The following is a 16,268-nucleotide window of genomic DNA, read 5'->3' as shown; positions in this document are numbered from 1 at the left end:
TTCACCCTTATTAGGCAAGGCCTTCCATGCTTTTATGCCAATTTTATTAATCTGTTCATAAACTTGAACAGGGTAACCGTTTGTTAATTAGTGAATCGACCCTGTCTGAGCAGCATGTCTCTGTCCCAAGCGGCATTTTCCACAGCCTGATTGGCTGCAGCCTCTTGATTAGCAAATTCTATCAGGAAAGCTTTCCAATCTAAATATTGGCCTGGACTCAAACACGCTCGTGCAAAGTCCGCTCCAATCCGTGGGTGTCATGCAATGCCTGTTCAAAGCCTCCACCTGGGCTACAGTGAAAGAGGCTGTGATCCCATAGGTTTGCACGGATTTGGCCAAAGATTTTATCACCTTAAAATCTAAATGTTCATGATAATCGCTGCCCCTGAGGATCCTGAAACACCGGGCATGCTAGGTTTAATTCAGTTCTGACTGTTCTCCATACATCCAGGCTAAAAGAGCTTCCGGATGCACCACTCCTATACGGTGTGGGGGCTACTGGCGTAGAACAGCATGTAGGTGGGGAAGTTCCCCTTTCAAGTTTTTCTCTTTTTCTTTCTAATTGTTATTTTATCCATCTGTTCAATGATGGATTGCAAATCCTCTGACTCGGAACCCTCTGATTCCTCTAAGTCTGACAGAGCAGGGTACAGTCTACCCTTTCCTCCCTTTTTCTTCACTCCTTTATCACTATTGGCCTTTTCAGATCTCTCTTCCTGTAGCATTTCCAAGGCTGCTTGGCCATTCTCCACCACTTCATTACATCTCTGGTCCTCAAGGCAACCTCTCACTAGCTTCCATACCAGTCTGACTCCACTTTTCAATGTACCCTGCTCAACAGCAAAGTCTAAATCTCTATGTAATTTCTCCCAAGAGGACACTGTAAGACTCCCAGACACTGCAAATTAGGGAACAACGATATCACACTCCTGCAAAAATCTCTCTAAAGTACTTTTCTCTACCTTCAATTTCTTTGAAAGTAACAGCTTATTAAGAGCCAGGAAAATTGGGTGCGACGAAGAAGCGCCCATGGTTGACTGTCGTCAGCCTCAAAGAGAAAATTAATATTACTTTCATTTTTGCTCGCCCGTCAACGTGGTTCTGTGCTCTCTCTTTGTCTACAGGGTAGAGCAAATATATTTTCTCCCGCTTTTGTCTCGGATTACCACCTTACCCGGGAACTTACTGGTACACCACCCTGACTGCAGAAAGTTCTGGGCTCGGTTCAGAGAAGGAGGTTCCCCATATGGACCACCACTTGTCGCGACCACCTCGTCCAGCAAGGAAGATGCAACACCGAGCTCTTTCAGCAGTTTATTCAAGAACCTTAAACAATCTGACCCCGGGGAGAACCCTCCCTCAGCCTATATAGCCTTTGGGTAGCCAATCCTAGCTCACCATGTGGGCATCACGAATAGGTCCAGGTATGTGGAAGCAAGCCAGATCCAAGAGCCAAGCCAAATATGGAGTTGTTTACAACAGAGAGCACTCACTGTTGGGAGGGTGGAGGGTGGAAGCCAGTGCCATCTTGGTGCGGCACGCAGCTCTCTACATTTGTTTAAAGGAATTAGAGTCTCCCCGGGAGTCATTGATGCAGACCATACAGGAGAGTTAAAAATCATGGTGGAAGCCACTCAAGGGATACTAGTTATTCTACAAGGAGAACGTATTGCTCAGCTTATTCTTTTACCTTTAGTAGAAACTGGACATTCAGTTCTCAAGACTAACCGAGGCTCAGGAGGTTTCGGGTCAACTGGCTGTCCTCAGGCATTCTGGGTAGCTGAGTTACTTCACTTCCTCAATTATCATTAAGGATAGAAGGAAAAGCATTTACAGGGATTCTGGATATGGGTGCTGATGTGTCCATGCTAGCTAAAGAATTTTGGCTAAAAGAGTGGTCTCTTGAACCATCCCAGTCAACCTTACAAGGAATTGGACATGCTATTTCAGAAAGAAGTGCTTGCATCCTAAAATGGACAGATCAGGAGGGTCATAGTGGACATTTTCAACCATACATGCTGAGAGGATTGCCAACTCATCTGTGGGGTAGGGATGTGCTACAAATAATGGGTGCTGTGCTTACTACACAAACTTTGAAACACCCAAATTCTCCAGTGAATCAAATGATGCTGGATATGGGCTGGGCTGGAAACCAGGTTCTGGGCTTGATAAGTTGGAACAAGGCCGATCTTCCACAGGCTGTTCAAGCCAATGTGTTCCTTTTAAGAATAAAGAGAGGACATGTCGGCAGCAATAAGTTTGCTGCCTTAATCTTAAATGCTTTTTTTTTTGTCCTGTCCCAGTTAAGTTGTTGGTATGAAAATGTGTAGTTGGTTTGCGGAAAGTGCTGGGGATCAGTTCCCCTGTGGTTTTACTGTCTGGTGAACAGTGTCCCCACCAGATACAGAGTAACCGTTCCTTGACCCCTGCTGTTAGAGGGATATATAAGTCCATGTTTGTGTGAATAAAGAGAGCTTCCCTGATGAACGGAGACTGGGTGTCTTGAGTGCTCTTCAACCTCGGCGTCCCTCGCCAGATTTTGTGCTCCAGCTGCGCAGGTCAAGGCATGACATACTGCCTAAGTTAAGTCAACTGCCACTCATTTCATAAAAGGGTGGAGCAGAGTGTGTCTCTTGTATGGCACCATTAACAGGATTTAGTCTTTCTGTGACGATCAGCAATGGTGTTAATGCTCAATGTTCTCCTACCTCACATCATGAGAATCAGAAGGCTGCTGGCCTTCTCAGACTTTCCTTCTTTCTGTTGGCCTTTCTGATTCTTCTTCATGAAGGAGTTGGCAGGTGCCAAGGTGGAAAGGCATTCCCCACCATTCTCCATGGCCCCACAAGCTTCCCTCCCTCCAGTGCCACCAAGACTTGACATTCTACAACAGGAAGCATCTGGTCGTGTCAGCACTTCAGTCCTGAGCAGTGTCTAAAATATTCACACAGGTCTGCCATTTTTATGAGGGCAGAGGGCTTCCTGGGGGAGTGAGCTGGGAAAGTGCCCATGGCCCAAAGGCAAGGACCAGGAGCAGGCCTATAACAGGTCCTAGGAGGGAGGGAAAACGGGTCGTTAGCCGTTTTCTCTTTTCTAGTTCTTCCTTTTGTTCCTGTCTCTCTTGTTATAAACCTTTTCTGCCACTGCCACTAAATCCCTCAAACCCCTCTCCTCTAGTCTTTCTAGTGACTGTAGGTTTTTTCTAATATCTGGTGCTGTCTGGTTCACATAGGCTAGAATAACTGCTTGTTGGGCTTTCTCCATTCCCCTGCCTTGTATCGTGAATTTCTGCCATATTAGTAGGCTTGCGTGCAGGAGCCTTGAGACCTGCCAACACAGCCTGGCAGTATACACGGAGACTCTCCTGACCTTCTGCCATGTCATAGTCCCAGTTAGGGTGAGTGGATGGAAAAGCTTCTGCTCCTAAGGCAGGATGGGGTAGGATGGGTCCTGGAACTAGCTTCTGAGCACTCTCCAGAATCCTACATGCAGGGGAACCTGTTGTGGCACACCGCCAGAGCAGCAGAAAATGGGGAGAGGAAATGACTCACAGGTGGAGGGGCCTGGAGGAACGGGGAGCAGGAAAGATCCGCCAGGAAACCGCCGGCAAGACTGGACACACGCCTCCACGTGTCCTTGGGGCCCTGGGCTGATAAACCCGAGCCTTCACTTGCAAGATGATGTCAATGTTAAAAGAACCAAATGTCGGCCACTCTGAGGAGCAGAAAATTATCCATTTCCATGCAGGCATCGTGAGCTCAGGCCTTGACGTCTCTTCAGTGGTCTAAAGTCAGGCTCAAAGGGGTGGTAATTGATTGTCCCAAAGTCGGGGAGATGTAGAGATAAAGAGAACAGCGAGATCACAAAAACAAACAAGACTCAACACAAACCGTGTGGCTGCCTTCCCCACTGATCCAAACACAGATTGAGGTCCTGCCGAGGTACAAATTATGGGCGCAGATCACCCGAACAGACAACAGACATAGCACACAAAGAGAGAGCTCAATCTTACCTCCAAATAGTCACGGAATTCGGGCCACAGTAGGCCGAAGGAGCACACTCAGGATCCCTGGAAATGGGTGTGGGGGGACACCGGGCAAAGCTACGTGCATTGGGCGGTTGGTCTAGGGGGACCATGCGGGAGGGAATCCGAAGAAGGGCTAGAGAAGAGACTTTTCTCACTGAGGGCTGGACTGACTCAGCCCAACGAGCCTCCAGCCTGGGGACTGAAAGCAGCGCTCTCAGTCTGTAGTTTGTGTTGCTGAATCTCACGTTCAAGTGTGTAGAAGGCATTTTTCACACCCTCCCGGGTCCTGTCTGATATTTCAGTGTAGGGGATGCCATAGCTGCGGACAAGGTCCTGGGCTGGCCAAGACTTAACAGTACGAGCAGCTAGGTCACACTTGTTCCCCACCAGCACCATTGGCACATCATCCGAGTCCTTTATCCATTTGATCTGCTCCCTGTACTGATGGATGTTGTTAGAGGACTTGGTGCTGTTGATGGCAAACACACAGGGGAAACCCTCCCTCCCCTGTGTGGATGCATTGGTCCCTCGTGGCACCACATTCCTCCCAACCCACTGTGTCTAGGATGTCCAGCAGACATGCCTCCCCATCAATGACCACCTGTTTCTGATAGACATCCTCTATGGTGGGGCCACATTCATCCACAAAATGATTCTGGATCAGCTGGATGGTCAGGGCACTCTTTCCCACACCTCCAGCACCCACCACCGCAAGCCTGTATTCTGTCATCATTTTTTGTAGGGACTGGCACTCCAGGACCTCCTGCCCCACTAGGGGCATGAAGGAGTGGCTGGGGAGCAGAAGGTCCTGATTGGGTCCCGATGCGAGTGTCCTTGTAGCCCTGAAGCCAGAATGTGATGGCCTCAGTGTGCAGAATAACTGAATATGGGTGCTAACTGCTATTGATCAGATGATATTTGGCTCTGGGTTTAACTCCCTGTGTTTGTAAAAGGGGGTATCTTTAGGAAGGTTTGACAAACCTATGTTATTTTTTCCTTGTTAGTTAACCTGACCTTGGGCATCTTTTTGTTGTGGAGGGGTGGGAAGAAGTTTTAGATTTCTGGCTGGGAGCCAGATTGTGGTTGGTTCTCCAAAGGGGAAGATGCAACCATACCCCCTCCCCATAGTAAGCAAGGGATCTGGTCCCCACCCACTGAAGTGTTACAGGGTCCCTCCATTGTACTTGAATCTGAAGGTTGGGGTTTGATTGACCCAATGTTTTTGAAATCTGGTTTCACTCGCTCCTTTGGATAGATTCAAAATATTAGTAGTGAATAAGGCCTGATGTAACTGAATATGGGGGGTTACTATTCCTTTTTGTTTTCATAGCTCTTCTTTAAGGCATTGGTGGTTTCTTTCAATGATTGCCTGCCCTTGTGGATTGTGGGGGATTCCTGTGGTCTGTTTCATATGCCTTTGCTGAAAGAACTCTGTCATGGCCCTGCTGGTGAAGCAAAGTCCACTATCTTTTAATTTGTGATTGCAGGCCCAGAGTAGCAAAACACTGAAGGAAATGGGAATGTGAATATTTTGTCCTTTCTCCTGTGTGGTCTGTGGCCCAGCAGGCCCCTGAAAAGGTGTCTATTGATACAAAAATGTACTTAAGTTTGCCAAAGGGTGAGAAATGAGTAGATTGAAAGGCCCCTGAACATTTTGAAGGGCCGTGATAACTGCCAACATTTCTTTATATTGTACTGATCCCTGGCAGGGTCGGAACTCACTCCAGCTATGGGGAATTCTGTAGGTCTTTCATCTAGCTTACCCCAGGCTGTTAGTCCTGCCTTTCACACCTGGTCTCGGTATGGCACTGGGACCGTGGCCTGCTGGACTACAGTAGAGTACCCGTCAGCAGTTCCTGCCAACATGCCATAAGTAATCAGGATCGCGGGCTGAGCAGCTCGATTGGCCTCTGCTCGAACTCTACATTCCTCCTTATAGTGGCCACACCATTTTATATATTGGGTGCGTGAGAAGACAGCCTTAGCCAGGTCCAGCCAATCCTTGGGATCACAAGGATTATACGTATTATCTTGCAGTAGGGTCTGAGACCAAGGGGCATTCAGCCCATCCTCTGCCACTGCCTTGTGGAGTTCCTTAATGTCTTTAGCCTCCCATGGGTACCATTCTTGTGGCCTATTAGGGCCAGGGGCCAGATTAACGGGAAATGCCTAGAGGGTCTGTTCTTTGGGCCCTGTGCCACTGGCTCCCGATCCCTGGCTGATGGCCAGTCAGTCATGGGTACCCCAGTCATATAGGTCCCTTCTAGAGGGTAGTATATGGCAAGGAGCATTCCCCTGTTTCAAGGATATAAGGCGGGGGCCCTGCTCCTTCGGGGCATATGGATCATAAGGCGCAGGGCGGGGTGACTTTAAACTTGGTCTCTTCACCCTCCTGTGGTCCTCTTTGCCTTCTCTGGCTTCCCCTGGCTCTTGGGGATTTTTTTGAAAAATAGCATTAACCATACTGAGGGTTTCACTTACCCTGGAAGACTGTTTGGCCTCGGCCAAAGTACTTCAAGCCCCATGTTTAGGGCGCCAGCTGTGGGGACCTGCCCCACCGGGAACTTAGGTCACCTGTGAAGAGGTGGCCTGGAACCGAGGAAAGGCAAGTGTGCACCACTCGCCCGTTTCCCAGCCTCCCTCTTACCCAGAGACAATCAGATGCAATGGGGTCTCAAGTCAAGCAAGAACTTGTTTATTGATAGGCAGTAACCTTCCTTTATACCAGAAAACCTCCAAACCTTAGGAGTGGGTGAAGGAACAAACTGATCATTTTAAAGGGCTCCCTATTTACAAGTTGTTTATGTCCTGACACTATCTCTCGTTTTTTACTATATTATCTTAGCATAAATAACTTGAGCTAACTTTCTTTCTCACCTTTTGTATCTACTCTCTGCATAAACACCTTAAAGCTTAAGCTCTATTTTATGTGAATTTCTCTGGGCACCCTCTTTGCAGCCCATGTATGCCACACACACTGGGACCAAAGGAACGGTTCAGTTGGCATGGGCCATTCTGGGGGCCCACACCTGCCTCCCCAGAGGGAATTCCTCCTTTGGCTAATGGAGCTGGAGCTTGCCCCTTATTTAGTTTAAAGGTTTCCCATCTATGTTGAATTTTGACCTGCAGTGTTATTTCCAATGATACCCTTTTTGCACCTAGGAAAGATAGTGGTAGGTGGCTTTATTTACCCTGGCCAACCTAAAGCCTTTTGTTGGCTGGCAGGAGGCCTTTGCAGAGGACACACTCATTTAAAATACCCCTCCTGTCCACATCTGAAGCAGGCCTCCTGGATCACAGGCTTTGATGTTCCCTGACTCTGGGTTTCCAGGGCCTGTGAGAAATCCTCAGTCAGGGCAGCCGTCTAGGATTGCAATGCTAAGGCCAGTGTTTGGGTCTGGCGATGTTGGTCGCCAAGATCCTGGGTGGCCTCTTTCATGCCTGTGCAGGAAGCAGTGTTCTGAATTCATTCCAGCCCAGCCAGAATCTTTATAAATTGGTCCCGGAGGGGTCCAGTCGGTAGTTGGTGATAATGCTCTGTTGAACCCAGGCTATAAACTCTGCTAGGGTCTTATTGTGCTTCTGCCTGACTCTGGCTATGGGGGATTTTGTAGGTTCCTCATCTAGCTTGCCCGGGGCCGCCAGCCCCACCTGTCGCACCTGGTCTTAATATGGTGCCGGGACTGCGGCCTGCTGGACCCCCGTAGGGTACCCATTAGCAGTACCCACCAACATCCTATAAGTAATCAGGATTGTGTACTAAGCAGTTCTATTGGCTTCTGCTCAGACTCTACATTCCTACTTATAGTGGGTGCACCATTTGATGTATTAAGTGCTTCAAAGGACAGCGTTAGCTAGGTCCAGCCAATCCTTGGGGACACAGGGATTATATGCAATATCCTGTAGTAGGGTCTGGGACCAAGGGGCATTTGGACCATCCTCTGCCACTGCCTTGTGGAGTTCCATAAGGTCATTGGCCTCCCATGGGTACCATTCTTGTGGCCTATTAGGGCTGTGGGCAAGATTAACGGGAAATGACTGGGGGACTGCTCTTGGAGCTCTGTGCTTTGCCTCCCTTGGGGCCCTATCTGGGTAATATAGGCCTCTGCATAAGTTGATTCGTTGGCTCTCAGATTCCTGGCTGATGACCCCAGTCACGTAGGTCCCTTCTAAGGGGTAGTGTATGGCAAGCATTCCCCTATTTCTAGGATGTAAGGTGGCAGACCCTGCTCCTTCGGGGAGCATGGCTCACAAGTCTTGGAGCGGGTGACTTTAACTTGTTCTCTTTACCCTCCTGGTCTTCTGCCTTCTTTGGCCTCCCCTGGCTCTTGGGAATTTTTGGAGAGATTTCATTACCCATACTTAGGGTTTCATTCACCCTGAAAGAACCAAACATACTTTTCAAGCCCCACGTTGGCCGCCAGCTGTGGGGTCTCACCCCACCAGGAACTTAGATCGCCTCTGAGGAGGTGGTCTGGATCCAAGGAAACATAAGTGTGCTGCTCTCCTGTTTCCCAGCCTTCCTCTTATCTGGAGACAATCAGTTGCAGCGGATAGTCATGTCAAGCAGGAACTCGTTTATTAGGCAGTAAGCATCTTTTAAAGCTGAAAACTGCAGAACACGGTGTTTGGGGTGGGGTGGGGCGGTGGTTTTAAAGGTCACCCTATACTCATTTTTTTCTATGAGCTGTTTATGTACTGACATCATAGTCATTCCTTTGTTTGATTTTTGTATCCAGTCTAATCTCAGTGCAAACAACTTAGGCTCCTTTTTTGTGGCCCATGTGCCCCTCATGGGGCCACAAATCTAAGACCAAAATCCTCCTCCTTACCCTTCTTCCTGTCCTCTCCTCCCACTGCTTCCCCATATCTCCCAATGTCTCAACCTACACACTCTGGCCTAACACCCCAAATCTTCGCTGTTCTCTTATAGTTGGTCTCACCAGACTCCTGCCTTCCCACCCATTTCATTTCTTAGCACCAGATATTAGAAAAAAAATTAAAAAGGCTGAGGAATATCCCCAAAATCATCTACAGGAATTGGTGAAAATGGCTTTTAAAGTTTTTAGTGCTCGAGAATGACAGCTGAGTCAACCTGTTAGACAAGGCTGCAACAGAATATGCTCTAAGCCCAAGCCTTAGCAGCTGCTCTGAGGCCCCCACAGCCCCCACAAGGGGTACAAGGGAAGTCGGCCACAAGACTCCATCCCACTGGAGCTCAGTCCAAGTCAACTCGGCCAGACATTGCTTCAGATGTGGTAAGCAGGGCCACTAGTCACAGTATTGCCCCGACCCCTAGCTGCCCAGGAGGCCGTGCCCAATCTGCCGACAGACTGGGCACTGGAAATCGGAATGCACTTGTGCAGGCTCGTCCTCTATGCCATGCCATGGAGGTTGAGACTCACCGACACTGTCAGCTGAGAACTCCTCAGCCTGGCAGAGAACTGACGCAGCCTAGACTGCTGACTCCCGTTGCCCTCTTGGAGCCTAGGGCGACACTGCAGGTAGCAAAGTTAAGTCCAGTGCCTGTCTTTTGGACATGGGAGCTGCCTATTCTGTTAAGACATTTCAGTTCCCTCACCAATTTCTGTCACGGGGGTGGACCAGATCCCTTCCTTCCCACCTAAGATTCTGACACTTCTCTGCATTCTTGTGATTCTTCTCTCACTCTTTCTGGTCATACCTGCTTGCCCTGTGCCTCTGCTTGGTCACAGTGTTCTCCGCTTTTTGGGGGCCACTCTCACCTTGGCCCCCACACTCTCCTGAGTATTTCACAGGTCCATAAATGGGTTGCTCCAGATATATGTCAGCCTCTGCACCAGCTTCACGGACACCAACCAGGCGAGGATTGGCAGGTGGACTTCACTCACATGCGCACACCTAAGGAATTCGTTACCTCCTATGATTGACACCTTTATCCTCAAGAAAGGTTGAGAAGGCCAATGGACTCATCAAATGACAGCTCACCAAGCTCTCCATTGAACTCAGGTTATCTTGGCCCTCCCTTCTCCCCATTGCCCATAACCACCTCCCGGGCCACCCCACACTCTCCTACAGTTTTTAGCCCTTTTGAGCTCCTCTATGGAAGGCTCTTCCTTTTCAGTCACCACCTCCCAGCCCAAACTCCCCCATTGGCGGGTACCTCCCCTACCACTTTTCTGACATCCCTTTTCCATTCATACTGTGATCCTCACTACCCACTCGGCTGCCAAGCTTCTGGGACATCCATGCTGGTACCATCTCTCAGGCTCAAGCAGGCACCTATTCAGGATACATGGTCTGTCCAGCACCTGGGAACCTACCCCCTCCAGTTTTCTAAGATGTTCCAACAAAGGGCCTTTGTACATTCATCTTGACAGTACAACTAGGGCAGATGTTAATGGTCTATTTTTTTCTAGAAATTTGCCGCCTTTGATTCCTCAAGAAACAGATGCTTGAGGTCTCCAGGATGACAGTTAACCAGATGCTTCTCCACTCACACCTGCTGAATGTGAGCTCACCAATTCCTGATTCTTCCCCACGTCGACCCATGCCCGCAGGAAGTAGTCAGACTTGAACCAGCGTCCCTATACCCAAAGAGTCTGGAATGTTCTGGTGGAAGATCCACCTCAACTCCCCTCCCCTATCTCCTTCCTCAAACCCACTCCGAAGACTACCAAACACAGCTTATTCTGGTAGAAGATCTAAACCAACTCCCCTCCCCCATCTCTTTGCCCAAATCTACTCCTTCTAAGCCCACCAAACATAGCTCCTCCCCCAGAGAGGCTCAAGACCACTCCCACAGGTATATACTGTGCTGCATTCCAGAAAACAAACATGTGGTTCTTCCGGTCTCTTGTCCTGGTCTCCTCTCTGCGGGGCTGGGGAATCACCCAGGAATGCTTCACCCATTAAACCTGGGCTTTTCCAATTCAGTCTGATTCTGTTTAATTTGGAATGCTGTGTCGGTGAAGAGGCCTTCAGTGTACACAGACTTATCACCCCTCAAGCTTAGCAGCTGTGGGGGTTACAGTAATTACCTTGAAGGGGCCCTGCCATTTAGGGGAAAGTGGTGAGGGACATGATCCTCAGTGTTGATCAGGAATGGACAGGGGTTGGCGTATGGTCAGAGTAGAGGAATCTCAAACTCTTAAGGACACACATGTTCCATTATCAACAGTTGTACAGGACTACATAAAGTCACTTTTATGCAAGTATACAAATGCTCTCGGTGCATAGCCTGCATGTCCGACCATCAGTGCATTTGTCTCCAGACAGTTCTAGTCCTGTACAACAATAATAAACTGTTAAATAAAAGTCGCAATACTCATCATGGATTTCAGTAAGCCAAGCTAAAACCAAAACAGAGTCATGCATGTTAAAATTTAAATGGACATGATGACACCAAATTGTTCATCAAACTTTTTAAGAAATCTGTGTTGAGAGGAAATTTCTGAAGGGGGGCAAATTGATTCAAGTAATAGTAAGTGTCCTTCTATCTTAATTCTGCCACAAAAGAGATCACTCAAGGACTAGGATTTGACAAAAGACAGCACACCTGCCCTGCATAAGGCCATACAACTAATTGCTAACACAACAGGAAAAAGTACAAAATTCCCTAAATATAACTGGAAAATTGATAGTGTTTCAACTAATTCATTGAGAAGTTTACATTCAAAAGCATTGCAGAACTGGACAAAAGTCTCAGAACCAAGCTGGTACAAGGAGTCATGCCTTGCATTCAGGAGGCTGAGGCTAGAAGATTGTTATGAATTGGATGTGAGCCTGAGCTATAGGGTGAGTTCAGGTGATGGACATAGACTGCAAAATGAGACCATAGCAAAAGCACATCTAAGGTTTGGCTCTACGTTCCATCCCTTTGTCTGTCTGTCTGTCTGTCTGTCTGTCTGTCTGTCTGTCTGTCTGTCTCTCTCTCTCTCTCTCTCTCTCTCTCTCTCTCTCTCTCTCTCTCCAACGCATTAATGTCATAAAATTTAATCTAGATTCCTATAAGAGAGAACACTTGTCATTCTTTTCCTTCATTACTGTCTCTTGTCTTTCCCTCTCTTAAGTCCTCTTTGACGTTCATTGCTCTTTAATGTTTGAGAGCAACCTGACCTAAAAACAGACACTTGGGACATTAGCACTGTGAAATAACACCCACCCACTCTCCACCCTGGAATGGAGAAGTCTAACTGCAATCAAAATTGCAAACCACTGGTGTAGCTAGGAATAGCATGGAGCTGGGGTGGGGGTCAGACTCCAACTATCCCTTTCCTAGATAGAAATTTCTCAGTGGTGTGATTGATTCCCAGTGGCCAATCTCAGAACTTGGGTGGGAAGGCAACCACTTTTAAGATCACTTTCCCACACCTGTAGCACTATGAGCCTAAGTAGATGCTGGCCTTGGCGAGATGACAACATTTCTCTCATCCATTTCTTTGAAAATTTGGATGTCTTGACAAGAATTATGAGGTGTGGATTTGCACTCAAATTTAATTCTTTGAAACTCGGTCTTGTGTAGTCCAGGTTGGTCTTCAACTTGCCCTATAGCTAAGGATGTCTTTGAATTGACCCCCTGCTTCTAGAGTTCTGAGATTACAGGCTTATACCTGTACTCAATTTACACAGTAGTGTGTGCATTCTAGGCAAGCACTAAACCATATCCCCCACCCTCAGAACTTCTCTGTGCAAAGGTTGTCGTGGACTTGGAGACCTCCCCAAAGACTCCTCCTAAGACTTAAAGCAGCTTTTCATCTGCCGGAACCCAGGTCCATGATAAAGTCTGGCTCAGAGACTTAGAGAGGCAGGTGTGGTGTTGATCATAGTGAAAGTCTGGTGCCAGGGTCTTTCTGTTATGAGGGGATTTAGAGCAGAGATAAAACTGCAAACACCTGAGCCTGCCAGGTGTCATGCCAAGCCATGGGTTCAGTCTGGAAAATCCTGTCGTTTTCTTCTGAAAAGAGGGCCCCTTCTTCCCTTCTCCCTTTTCCTCACCCCCTTCTTTTTTGGGACAGGATCTTGCTGTAGATCAAGCTAGCCTCAAAACTCAAGGTAATCCTCCTGACTTAACCTTTTTTAAAAAGATACTTGACTATTATTGTGTGAGTCTCTCCCTCCCGTGTGTGTGTGTGTGTGTGTGTGTGTGTGTGTGTGTGTGTGTGTGTGAACACAAGTGTGGAAGCAGAGGGCAACTTTGGGGGAGTGGGCTCTGGGGATCTACCATGTGGGCTCTGAGGCTCTAACTCAGGGCATCAGGCTGAGTGGCAAGTGCCTTTACATACTGAGCCATCTCACAGGTCCAACAACTTCTTAAGTCATGGTTTCAAGGCCTCTCTCCAAATATAGTCTTAGAAATTGGGGAGGGGACACACACCTCAGTACGTAAGATATTGTCACCAGTTCCTCAGCACAGTTCTCTGGTCAAGTTGCATAAAAATACTAATGGCAAAAAAAGAAAAAAGAAAAGAAAATGGTTTTGTGTCTTTTACATATAACCCCCTTTAAAGGCTAATGGATCATTTTTTAAAATGAAAAGTTGGACTAGCTGAGTGGATCCCACTGATAGTAGCTTTGGCTATAAGAGCTTCACACAGGGTTGGGAAGTAGGCAGGTGGTAGAGCACTCATCCAATAGGCCTGAGCTGCTGGGCCTGCCTTCCCTGCCACCACGCTGCCTTTTTCTGTGTTGCTTTTGCTTTCCAACCTTTTAACAAACCACAGCAGCCAGACCTGATACCTGCCCAGTCCTCTGACTAGAATAGTAGGATTACTAGAGGTGGTTCCCAGGACCCAACAGCAGTCACAGGCGACTTCTGGTATGTTGGTAGTGCCTTCTTTTTCAGTCTGGATACTCTTTGTACAATATGTGTCCAGCTAGAGGAAACTCAACATGTGCAACCAGACCAGTTTTCTATAAGCACACCATATTTCAATGAAAAGCTTAAATAACCCAAGAGTGGTGGCGTACTCCTGTAATATCGGCATATAGAAGCTGAAGCAGGGCTGCGAAGTCCAAAGCCTATCTAGGCAGCTTAGAAAGATAGTTTTTATTAAATTATTTAAAAATAAATTAATTAAAAATTTAAAGAGTGGGGATTGCTGGAAAGACGGCTCAGCAGACAGGGCACCTGCTATGAGTTGGAATCCCCAGAAGCCACTTCAAAGCCAGAGGAAGGTGTTAGATCCTCACAGAACAATGAGGCACAGGTGAACCACATGAGCACTCTGGCTGAGAAGAAGAAACCAGGACCAAATCTGGTCAGGCTGACGATCTCTGCATATCCAATTAGTTCTTGGTTTCCCAGGCTATCCCATGGGCATTCAGTCCTCAAGTCCCCGGCCATCAAGTTTCTTGCTCACAAGATACAGGTTTTAACAGGAGCTGCACCATTAGAGCACCCACATGATGCAGAGTGCTGGGTGGCTTCCGTTTTAAATCCCCGTGACCAATCAGCAACGCGCAGGCCTTTGAAAGATTCCCAGAGCCTTGTTTGAATTCCATGGGGAGCAGAGCAAGTTTAGGAGCATGAAAGCAGCAGCCAAAGCTGGAAAGCTGGCTGGAGCACCAGCCGACCTCCGGAAAGCCAGGGTCCAGGGAGATGCAGGTCCCAGTGCCCCAGTGGCGGCCCCACTGTTGAAAGAGATTCCAGAGGTCTTAGTGGACAAATGCAGCAGGCGCCTTTATGTAAGGGGACGCTTTCTGAGTAAAGCAGGCGTTATCAAATGCTTTGAGATCTCAGACCGAGACACAAAGGAGGTGCTCACAGCCAAGATCGTGCCTAAGTCTTTGCTCACACCCTCCCAGAAGGAGAAGCTGTCCAAAGAGATTTCCATTCACCGCAGCCTCTCACATCAACACGTCGTCGGCTTCCACAGCGTTTTCGAAGACAGTGAATTTGTGTTTGTGATTTTGGAGCTTTGTCGGGAGAGGGTGTTCACATAGAGAATTTGCTGGCAAAGGGCTACTGATGCCTTGGAGTAGCCTTAGAGGAGTGCTTGGGTTTCAGGACTCGCTGTAAGGGCACGTGTTAACAGGAGAGGGTCCTGTGAATGATAATGACCCGTGTATGGGCAGAATCATCAGGAGTCTGCCAAGACCTCCCTTTAATCCCGAGAGCTTAGTCCTGGTCCCATCCAGCTGGTCACCCTTTTCGGTGGGCTTCAGTAACTTCTTCCTTCTCCCTCAGTCCCTCCTGGAGCTGCACAAGAGGAGGAAAGGCCTGACCCAGCTGGAGGCGCGCTACTACCTAAGGCAGATAATCCTGGGCTGCCAGTACCTGCACCACAATCAGATCATTCACGGGAACCTTAGGTTGAGCAACGTCTTCCTGAACGAGGATCTGGAGGTGAAAATAGGTGAGGTACTGTTAGCAGGCTGTTAGCAGCATCAACCCATTACTTGTTCTTGCAGCCTTCAGAAGTAAAGGTATTTTATTAAAAACAATTCTTTTCAGGGTAAGGGCATGGCTCAGGGTTGGAGCACCTGCCTAGGGTCCCCCAGTGAGAGACTTGGGCGTGGCTAAGGGGTAGAGCCCCCACCTAGAATCCCCCAGTGAGGGCCTGGTGGTTTGGCTCAGGAGTGTAGTCCCTGCCTAGGATCCTCTTCTGAGAGGCTGGGGTTGTGGCTCAGGGGTAGAGCCTCTGCCTAGAATTCCCCAGCATCACCCAGGTGTAGACTTTTATCGATTTCCAGACATTACTCTCAAGCAATTATTTCCTAACTCCCTGACTCTTCCCTTATCAGTGGTACAAAACTCCTTTCAGGAAAGAAGAAAACCTGACTTGTGAGAAGAAAGGATCAATGCTCCGATACTTCCCAAGCTTCCTAGCAAGGATGAATCACATCAGTGCTGTACTGTAGAAAATTGGGACCTCAGCTCAGGAGCATGCACAGAGGACCCCAGAGAGAGTCCGGGCCTCCAGTCTGGGTCGGATTCAGGGAGTTGCTTTAAGGACCCCCGTTCTGTGGCTCGGATGCCTGTCGGCCCAGGCTCTAGCCTTGACCAGCCCTCGGGGGCGCCCCTAAATTCTGCCCTGATGCACCCGCAACTCACCCCACGTCCTACTCGGAGGAGTGTGCCAGTTTTCTGCAAGCTTCTCAGGGCCTAGGAGGCAGAGAGGTCCGTGTATCCTTGCAAGTGGAGGGTGTTTCTGCAGGCAGCATGCCGAGTGAGTACCAAGCTCGCACTTGGTCTGTATCTTCCAGCAAAGGGCTGGAAGGGGGCGTGCCTTCAAGACTTCTCTCAGAGGTGCAGGCTTCC

At 48.4% G+C, this 16,268-nt stretch overlaps 1 protein-coding gene and 1 pseudogene across 1 annotated transcript in view; one reads left to right on the top strand and one right to left on the bottom strand.

Annotated features, from left to right (window-relative positions):
* Nucleotides 1-3,381: 3,381 nt before the first annotated feature.
* The window catches only part of LOC121823757 (serine/threonine-protein kinase PLK1-like), a 29,121-nt gene continuing 16,234 nt past the window's right edge, over nt 3,382-16,268 (top strand). The window contains exons 1-2 of the mRNA XM_076554535.1: nt 3,382-14,938; nt 15,195-15,363. Of these exons, the coding sequence (XP_076410650.1) occupies nt 14,534-14,938; nt 15,195-15,363 (574 nt within the window). The 5' untranslated portion in view covers nt 3,382-14,533. The remainder of the gene's footprint in view (nt 14,939-15,194; nt 15,364-16,268) is intronic.
* LOC102924463 (GTPase HRas pseudogene) lies at nt 4,199-4,775 on the bottom strand (annotated as a pseudogene).

The sequence above is a fragment of the Peromyscus maniculatus genome, chromosome 18, assembly GCF_049852395.1.
Source record: "Peromyscus maniculatus bairdii isolate BWxNUB_F1_BW_parent chromosome 18, HU_Pman_BW_mat_3.1, whole genome shotgun sequence".
Classification (NCBI taxonomy): domain Eukaryota; kingdom Metazoa; phylum Chordata; class Mammalia; order Rodentia; family Cricetidae; genus Peromyscus; species Peromyscus maniculatus.
The sequence above is the reverse complement of the archived record's forward strand: the minus strand, read 5'-3'. Positions and strand labels throughout refer to the sequence as shown.